This window comes from Coffea arabica, chromosome 4c (genome assembly GCF_036785885.1).
Source record: "Coffea arabica cultivar ET-39 chromosome 4c, Coffea Arabica ET-39 HiFi, whole genome shotgun sequence".
NCBI classification, from domain to species: domain Eukaryota; kingdom Viridiplantae; phylum Streptophyta; class Magnoliopsida; order Gentianales; family Rubiaceae; genus Coffea; species Coffea arabica.
Genome location: NC_092316.1, coordinates 11,633,531 through 11,643,501, shown reverse-complemented (window position 1 = coordinate 11,643,501; position 9,971 = coordinate 11,633,531). Strand labels below are relative to the sequence as shown.

Sequence of the window (9,971 nt, the reverse complement as noted above, 5' to 3'; positions counted from 1 at the left end):
TTATCTGCCGAAGCATGTTCAAGCTTAAATCCAAATGGTCCAAGCGGATTACTTGGACCAAGAATGTTTGATGTTCCTGATCCTGGTGCCAGTGAGGTGGCCGTGGCAGTCGCAGTCGCAGTCACGGTCGCGATCGCGGTCGTGGTCGCAGTGGTGGGGATTTCGGCATAACCATCGGTGTCTTCCTCCTCTTATCAGACTAATAAAATTAACTCTAATCATTTGGGTTTAAGTAGTAATGTATGAGACACTAAACCTAGGAACTATTAGACGAAAGTCAATTGGTATGAATTATTCAAACATTAACTGCTAATTGGACTACAAATGCTGCCTCCTTTTTAATATAGCCTAAAGAAAATGTCGTAGATGCCCAGATGGATTAAACTCTCGGGTGTTATTAATGAAAGTGAACTAGAATTAATTAATTATTCAAACGTACTTGACTGCTATTTTTCTGTTTTATCATCCAAAAAAAAAGGGTTGTATCTTTGAGCATGCAATCAATTGGTGCTTTTTTTGCAGAATATTCTTGATTGTTCTTTAGGGAAATGGAATCAGTAAAACAGATTCATCCTCACATAACTAGAAGACATTCTGTTACCATATTATATATTGAGGGTTCCTATGTAGAGTTCAACATTTTGTCACCATATTATATTCTTGTTGGTTCATCGATTTGGACTTCTTCTTTCCTAATGATTTTGTTCAGGTCCAAAGTTCCAGTCAATGGTCAAGAATCAGTTTGTAGAGTTGAAAAACAAGACAGAATTAGGTTTTCTGTTGCCAATTAGATGAGTATATTAATCTAATTTGCATTTGTCTCCCACGGAATCTTGCTAAACCAGCTAGTACTGTTAGATGATGTGAGTTTTTGAGAATTACATTGCAACCTGTTCTAACCGAAATCCTTCTGCCATAGTTGAAAAACTTATATAAGATTGAAGAAGAGAAAATTCTAAACAATCAAATATACACCTATGGATATATTCCAGTGGTACTAAATTCTGAAAATACATAAGAAGACCAACAAAAAAAAAAAAAAATTCCACCTGTTGGTGTGTGACTTGTATATGCTTTTTTTTTTCCATGCCGGTAGACATTTAGATAGTTTATCTTTTTTTTTTTGGGTCAAGTGTTCTCTATTCTAGTATGTTTAGTCAAAACATGTTTTTTATTCCCCCCAGTCCAAAGAGGATCAATAGTTGTCCCCAAATTATCCCTTTAATTACTCAAATTTAAAATCTATCAGCTACAAATGAAATGTCTTATCAACAAAATTGGACTCAATTCTGAGTCAAAATATGTTTAACCAACAATTAATCCAGTTCTTAAGATTGTCACGCCCTATTTTTTTGAAAAATAAAAAAACAAATCTAATGTATTTAGGTATTAGAAAAATGAATTTTTTGATTTGATAAATGAGTTCTTTATTTTATAGAATAAACAAAAGAAAAAGGGCCCAAAATGGGACTTAAAAAAAATGTGACAATTTTGGCCCAAAATAAAAGTCTAAAAATGGTTTTTTAGGAAAAATAGGAGTCGCCACTTGGTATCGAGTTTAGGTGTACCAAGTCACCTAAAATTAAATTTTAAATAAAAAATAGATAAAACTCTTTTTAGATGACTCCAGGTCTTTGGAAACAAAAGAAAGGGTTCGAGAGTCATGGTTGAAGAAAGGGAAAGTAAGCATAAAATCCAAAACACCCTTTCGACCTAACTAAGACTAGTTGCGAGATTTAGTCGAAAAGTTTTCCTAATCTAACTTATAGACTTATCACATTGGGATGTTTCTACATGGATGCAAAACCTAAACCTATGAAGATATCGGGGGGGTCGAAATATCTTTTCGAAATTTAATTGGTGTCAATCGCATTAATTGTGATGCCCAAGAATGATTCTTTGAAAAGGCAGAAACCCATAAAACAAATAACCAAAACCCAATAAAAAATAAACAAACCCACCATCAAAACCCAATTAAATTAAACCTGATCCAATTCTCATCTAAATTTTTTTATTAAAACCTAACAAGATAATAAAATAACTAAAAATTATTAAAACCTAATTATACCATAAAATCCAGAATTAATCTACCCAACAACTCACTGAAAATATAAAAGGAGGATTAAAAAGGGCAAAATTGGTTCAAATATTCAGAATTTGGGCCATAGTGAAATTAGTTAGAAATTCGGGGGGCAAAAATGTAAATTGCTTAAGATTTTTCATGCAAGCTTCGCATGCTTCCTTTCTTCTGCAATTTTTCTGGGTCTTCATGTCAAAACAGAGGGAACCAAAATCCAAACAAGCCTCGAACTTTCAAACCAAGACAATGATATCACATAATCCTAACATCAACATCCGACCTTATTACATAAATATCATATCTTTAATCAAAATCAAACCAAGCCTGAGCTAAATGATGCACAACAGGAAGAACAATGTCAAAGGCAAGCAACAGTACAAGAAAGCCTTGATGGAATGGGTCAAGATTTAAGCTTATATGGAGATGAAGCAAGCAAAAAGAAGCTACCTTTTGATGAGTGGATGCAATAAACTTCGAAGGAAACAATGTCAAAGGCAAGCAACAGTACAAGAAAGCCTTGATGGAATGGGTCAAGATTTAAGCTTATATGGAGATGAAGCAAGCAAAAAGAAGATACCTTTTGATGAGTGGATGCAATAAACTTCGAAGGAAGATGAACCTAAGAGCGGTAAAGTGAAGCTGCAAAACTTCCAGGTAGGGTGGGCAAAACTATCCGCTAAACCGAAAATCCATCATATCCGATCCGATCCGATCAGAAAATTAGAATATTCGATTTTTATTATTTGATCGGGTCAAAAGAGGGTCGGGTACCTGCTAAGATGCGGGGCGGGTTAGGGTAACATAATTAAAAACCCGCGGGTACCCGATCCGCCCCGCATATATATATTTATTTTTATTTTTATTTTTATACACACACTATAAAACAATAAGAACTAAATAAGTAATTTTATTGAATAAATTGCATTACAAATATGAGAGACTAGTTTATTTACAAGATTTATTTGTAGAGGCCATGATCTTATATTTTATAGAAAAAAGTTTAATTAATGTGGAACATATATATTAAAACTTGTGCTACTTATTTCAAACTTTTATTGATTTCGAATTCTTTTAATTTTTTTCTCTTATCTTATATTTTCTTCACATGCTTGTTTCTTGGTGGGAAACCTTTTTTTAGAAAAAAAATATTTCTTAAATCTTAGATGAATGTGTAAAATATAAAATTAAATTGGTATAAATTATTTTTTTAAAAATTAAATGATAAATGGGGCGGGGCGGATACCCGTCGACGCGACCCTATCTCAGCGGGTACCCGATTATAGGCTATCCGCTGATATGCGGGGCGGGTAAGGGTCAAAAAATGGCTAACTTGCAAGGTGCGGGTCGGATCAGCTAAATGGTGAATGGGACGGGTACCCGACCCGCGCCCACCCACTTCAAGACTGATGATACGATGATTTTCGGCCCAGATTTGAGAGACTTGCAAGCATTTTTTTTTTCAAATATTTGTTGAATAAAAATTGTTCCCTGATAAACGTAGATGGCACAGATATAAAAACATATCCAAAGGAGTAAGACTGAGATAAGATTTGGATCACCAATTGAGCCCAAAAATCAGCCCTAGCTCATGTTTTTCCTCAAAATTTTTCCGCACTTTCCTTTTCTTTTTTTCTCTTGATTTTTCTCTTTTTCTCCCTTTTCTTTCTTGCTCTGCCGCCTCTCTACTCCCTCTTGTTCTTTTTTTTCAGCCTTTCTTTTGCTTTTAAATGCCAAAAACACCTCTCAAACCCTAGAAACAAGGGTGGATATGCAACCTGCTTTGAGGGCCATTTTTGATCCCTTGGATCCATTTTCCAGGTGTCTCAAGATGACATTAGGAAAGATTAGCTGTCCATGTACTTGCTCAAACGTGTCGGATAACGAAAATGGGGGCCAAAAATAAATTGGAACAGGAATTTAATTTAAGTTTTGCAAGTTTAAAATTAATTAGTGCTTGATTTGGAGGATATGAATATCCCGTATTTACCTGAAGAAATTGGTGAAGTTAATCTTCTAAGTTATCTTGGTTTAAGAGGGACAGAAATCAAAAGGCTTCCAATTGCTTTAGGTTACTTGCAAACTCTTGACATTCGGTAGTGGAGGTACCAAATCAAATGTGTTATGGAAGCTTAAAAAGTTTGCAGTAAGTTTTATGCCCATGACACTAGTCGAGGTGTACCACTAAAGTTTGTAACATTGAAGAGTCTCTGAACTCTATGCAATGTGCATCTTGATAGATTGATAGCAAATTAATGTTGTTGCTAACTGGTATGAGGAAATTTTCTGTGTGGAATGTGGATAGATGGGAGGTCAAGAAGTAATGAACTTTTTGATTCAATTGAAAGTTCGATGTATCTGTGGAGTTTGTTATGCCATGAAAGACGGGAAAATCCATCTTTGATTGGACTTTCAAATTTGAGTAATGTTATCAGTGCGGTTACATGAGCTGCCTAATAGTTTTTCCCCTAAACTCTCTCATACGTCGTTTTGTGACTTGCCAATACTGGAGAAGATGGAACATTGGATGATGCTTATGTAGGAGAAGAATTAGTAATTTCTGGAAACGGATTTCGGAATTTGAAGTTTCTTGAGCTCACTGACCTGCTTAATCTGGTACAGATAGATGTTGGGAGTGGCGCAATGCCAGAACTCAACTTAGAAGTGGGACTCCAAGTCCTTAAATAGGAAAAACATAACCATGAATTCTACTCTGATCATAATATTAAAACATGACTCAACTCTAAATCAACTGTGATATCAAATATAATATAGGTATCAAATAATAAATCAATTTCTAAAACTATTAAAATTTTAAATATGTTTGGTTTAAAATATGTGAATAGAAAAATTGTTGCGTATGTTCATGCACGGCCGATTGATTGTTTGAGTAAAACATTTCCTTTTTCTTTTTAATCTGCAGAGATGCATTCTATGGTTTCTCTTACTATTAGAGAAAGGGAGAATTGAATTCTGTGCTGCTTTACGATTCTTAAAAGAGAAAGGGTAAAAAATTTGGACTAAAGAAACTGCATAAGCTATTGTTGTTCGGACCTGGAAACATGGCATAAAGTTGACTGTAGCCTTTTGCGTGCCAAATAATTTTTTATATGGCACTCTCCTAAAACAAGCAATCTGCCCTTCTTTTTTCTGTTTTTTGAGAATTTCCCACATCTCACAACCTGATTAATGTAAATCCATTTAAATCAAAACCTGCTTTCTTTTGCCTGGAGTAGTTGCTCTTGTTTAAGAAGCTGAAGGACAAAACCGGAAGGAAAAATGGGACTATGGAATCGCAGCTCTCTTCTAAGATCAGTCAAAACAAAACGACAACTGGACCATTGGCAAATATTCGATTCAGTGAGGTTGGAGACTTGGAATCATCCTTTACGTACCAACTGAATGTAGATATCTTGTAAATTTATTGATTCCTTGCCTATAGACAAGATATAGAGTTGCATAATAGTTTGAGACTTGGAATCATTTCCACCTGTAAATTATATCATATAATATGTTCTTCATTGTTGTAATTGGGTATGTTGATTGGCTAAACAAACTTCTTTCAAAATCTGCAAACTTTTAGTACAATATAGTAGCCAAGTTGTTAAGCCAAATATTGATGGTAGCATGCTAAACATCTTAGTAAGTATGGTAGTAGTAATACCAAAATGCACATCTTTCATTTAATTTGGTTTTATTTATTTATTTATTTTGGTCCGTTCTCAATGAAAGCAGGAAATCAAGTTTAAGAAAGAAAAAGAAATTGACAATCAAGAACAAGGCAGAGGTAAAATCAAGTTGAAGATTGAGATAGGAAACTTACACCATCCTTTTTTCCCCCTCTATAAAGGTAACTTGGTTATGTTGTGTTGAAAATATGCTAAAGGTAACTTGTTATCGTGAAATCCCCTACCCAGTGCTTGAAAAGCAGAGTTAAAGAACATACGATTGGAATCATCAGTTACGTACAAATTGAATATAGATTTCTTGTAAAGTCATTGATTCCTTACCTACAGACAAGATATACGGTCTTTGCATTAGCCACTTCTGCTTTATAAAAATGTGTAGAAAAACAGATGCAGATATTAATCTGGCTTTGCAACTGCACTTGAAATATAAGAGCCTCTCCTCCATTTCTGGTTCTTACTCTTTTATTGAGAAGCAAAGCTCTCTTAGATTAGATGGCTGACCCTGTTACCTCTCTTGTAATTGACCCTGTTATCTCTTTTGTTGTTGAGAGAACTGGCGAACTGCTGATTCAAAAAATTGTTTTCCTGAAAGGCGTTCGACGACAAGTTGAGAGGCTCAAAAATGATCTGGAGCGGATGCGGTGTTTCCTGAAAGATGCTGATCACAAGCAAATTAAATATGAGAGCATCCGCAACTGGGTTTCTGAAATCAGAGCTGCGGCCTACGATGCGGAGGATGTCATTGAGATCTTCGCCAGCAAAATTGAAAGTATAAAAGATAAGGGATTTGTGACTAGATTGGCATATTATCCCTGGCGGATTGTGAGCCTTAACAAGATCGGTAAAGAGATTGAGTCCTTACAGAAAAGGCTCGATGACATAGCCGCTAGCCGCGAAAAATACGATATCAAAAATCTTGGAGAGGGGACGACTACACATGGGGAAGAGCTTCAACGGCTCCGACGGTCATCTCCTCTCAGCGAGGACAAGGATATAGTGGGGTTCGAGGAGATAACAAAATACCTGGTGAAAGAACTTTGGAAAGATGACAGAAACCGCCGTGTGGTTTCAATCGTCGGCATGGGAGGTGCTGGTAAGACAACTCTTGCCAAAAAAGTTTATAACCATGCTGACGTCACGAAGAGATTCAAGTGTCGTGCGTGGGTCTGCGTCTCTTCAAGCTACGATTACAAAAAGCTGCTGAGTGCAATCATAAAGCAACTGAATCCAACAACTAAAGAGCTACTTGAAGTGTTGGAAATGATGCAAGAGGAAGACTTGGAACGAAGGCTCTATCAAGATCTACAAGACAAATGTTATCTTGTGGTGCTTGATGATGTATGGGAGGTAGCAGCGTGGGATAATCTTGCCAGGAGGGCCTTTCCTGATGTTGGCACATCAAGTAGAGTGCTACTTACAAGTCGCAAACGGGATGTTGCCCAACACGCAGATGCTCTTAGCAAACCACATGAGCTGAAAACTTTGGGGGAGGAAGACAGCTGGCATTTGTTCCTCAAAAAGGCCTTAGTCCATGAAGCTAATGCTGGGTGTCCTCCGGATTTGGAAGCAGTAGGCAGAGAGATTACCAGAAGATGTGGTGGTCTGCCGCTGGCCATCACGGTTATAGGTGGCCTGCTACTGGGCAAGAAAAGGTGGAAGAGTGAATGGGAGAACGTTCTCAACGACTTTGGCGCATACCTATCAAGGAGCCAGAGTGAAGCAGGGGAAATTAATGAAGCAGGGGCAATTCTGGAATTAAGTTATGCAGACCTCCCTACCAATCTGAAATTTTGCTTTTTGTATTTGGGTTTGTTTCCCGAAGACTCCGTGATTTCTGTGCGCAAGTTGATCCATATGTGGGTTGCTGAGGGAATAATGCAGAAAAGAGATGCAAAAAAATTGAAGGAAACTGCAGCATATGAAGATGTGGAACGACTTTGTAGCAGAAATATGGTCCAAGTGGCGGAAATGACTGCTGATGAGAGGATTAAAAGCTGCAGAGTCCATGATTTGCTGCGAGACCTTGCTATCAGAAAGGCAGAGGATGAAAATTTTTTTCAGATCCATGGCACCAGAGATGATCAAATATCAGCCAAATCCAGGTACCTTGCTGTTCATAGTCTCCCTCTAGAAAAAATTTATTTTGGGACTTCGACCCCTCCTCTCCGGTCTCTACTTTTTTTCAATGGCCATGGTGACAGGGAAAACATTAGTCTTATCTTCAAAAGTTTTAAAAAGCTTAGGATACTAGAACTAGACCTAGACCTTGAGGATGTTGGTATGTACTTTAATTTGCCAAAAGAAATTGGTGAAGTCAGGCTCTTAAGGTACCTCGGTTTAAGAGACGCATCCATTAGAAGGCTCGCACCCATTAGAAGGCTCCCTAATTCCGTCGGTTGCTTGCGATACCTACAAACTCTTGACATACGGGGCCGCTTTGATAGGACTGTGAAAGTTTCAAATTTCATTTGGAAGCTTGAAAGTTTACGGCATCTATATGCGTATAAATTGGAATGTGATGTGCCTCTTAAGATTGAAGGATTGAGGAATCTCCAGACTCTGTCAGGCATACGCTTTGAGGACGTTATGCACAATAACATGATAACTTTGACAAGTCTTCGGAAACTGGGGATTTGGGTGGATGAAAGGTCAGAGATAGACAAACTCTGCATGCATTTATCTGAGGTTGGAAGCCTAAAGACTTTACATCTTTACCGTGCTATAGGAAGCGAGTGGCCATCTCTAGCTGGACTTTCTAAGCTCCATCATGTAACAGAGCTTAAGCTTAAGCTACCCACTTCGCTGCTTGCTCGGACAATGCTGGCTCCTGATTTCCCTCCAAATCTCTCTCGCTTGTCTTTGAATCTCACATTCTTCAGGGATGACCCAATGCCAGTACTGGAGAAGTTGGGACAGCTGTCGTTCCTCAAACTGAAATCTGCTAGTTGGGGACCACAGCATATGGTCATTTCTAGGCATGGGTTTCACCAATTGAAATTCCTTGGGCTCAGCCGCCTGTATAGTTTGGAAGAAATAAAGGTGGAGGAAGGTGCACTGCCACAGCTCCGGTGCCTGAGAATCAGGGACTGCAGTAAATTACAGAAATTGCCGGAAGAGCTGAAGCACATATCTAGTCTTGATGCGCTTGAGCTTGTGGACATGCCAGAAGATTTCATCAGTGGGCTTGATGCGGACACAGTATCCAGTGTCCCTAACCTCAGAATATTTTGACTCTAGAATCTAAGTCCATATTTGTATTTCGAGCATAAAAAGGAAGGTGTGTTGTGTAGTGATTAATGAAATTATTTCAAGTTTTTATGAAAATACATAAATAAAAAGAATGTTTCCGTATTTGTTTTCCCCAATTCACAAGGTTTTTAAGTCCTTTGTTTTTTTTTAATTATTTGAAATCTCACACCTCAATGCTTGCTTTGTTAATTGTCCCACTATTATTAAACAAGGAATGACTCTTTTGTTATTAATGATATTTTGGGCAACTAATAGTACCTTACATATATCATATCATAAAAAATACTATAGTAATTATTTCAAATAATCTCCTATACAAATCTGTGTACTTTTACCTCTATCCTCTCATTTATTTATTCTCTCTACTGAGCGGCCCCTGCTTCACCTTATATTGTACCATTGTCTAAATTTCAGTGCAGTGATTAATAAAATTAGTTCCAGTTTTTATCAAAATATATAAATAAATTCCAGTTCCTTAGTTTGTCATTATTTTAATCTTTATTTCGCCATATAATTCAGACCAACTGACAAGCTTTTTTAAGTACTCCAATTTTTTTTTTTTTTTTTAAGTTTGGGTAACTGACATTTACACCTATGTCTTAAAGGATTTGTGTCTCTATCAATTTACATTCCTGATAGTAAACCCTTGGGATTTGGAAATTTTTAAACTCTTGATTGATCATAATTTTTCCCATTCTGTCCGAACAGAAAAAGAGAGTAAAGAAACAAAAGCCTCTGTTCAGGTACTAAAAGAGAAGAAAAGAACGAATTTAACAAATAAATCAAGGAATGTGTTTATGGAATAATTGACAATTGAAAGCGTAGGAGTAAAAATTGAGATGATTTTAAATAAAATAATTTACTTCACAAATTCTAATAACCTTTTTATCTTTTCAATCACTTTTTCATTTCACATACGTCGCATCACAAAAAGTGTTACAGTAATTATCTCAAAT

The 9,971-nt window shown here is 36.7% G+C and overlaps 1 protein-coding gene across 1 annotated transcript; it reads left to right on the top strand.

Moving 5' to 3' along the window:
* Positions 1-6,258: 6,258 nt before the first annotated feature.
* LOC113739482 (putative disease resistance RPP13-like protein 3) lies at positions 6,259-8,997 on the top strand. The gene has a single exon (XM_027266702.2). It carries the CDS (start codon positions 6,259-6,261, stop codon positions 8,995-8,997), a length of 2,739 nt encoding a protein of 912 aa, XP_027122503.1.
* Positions 8,998-9,971: the final 974 nt, after the last annotated feature.

Excerpts from the sequence above, each read along its gene's own strand:
- LOC113739482 (XM_027266702.2), top strand. The coding sequence starts at position 6,259 with ATGGCTGACCCTGTTACCTCTCTTGTAATTGACCCTGTTATCTCTTTT.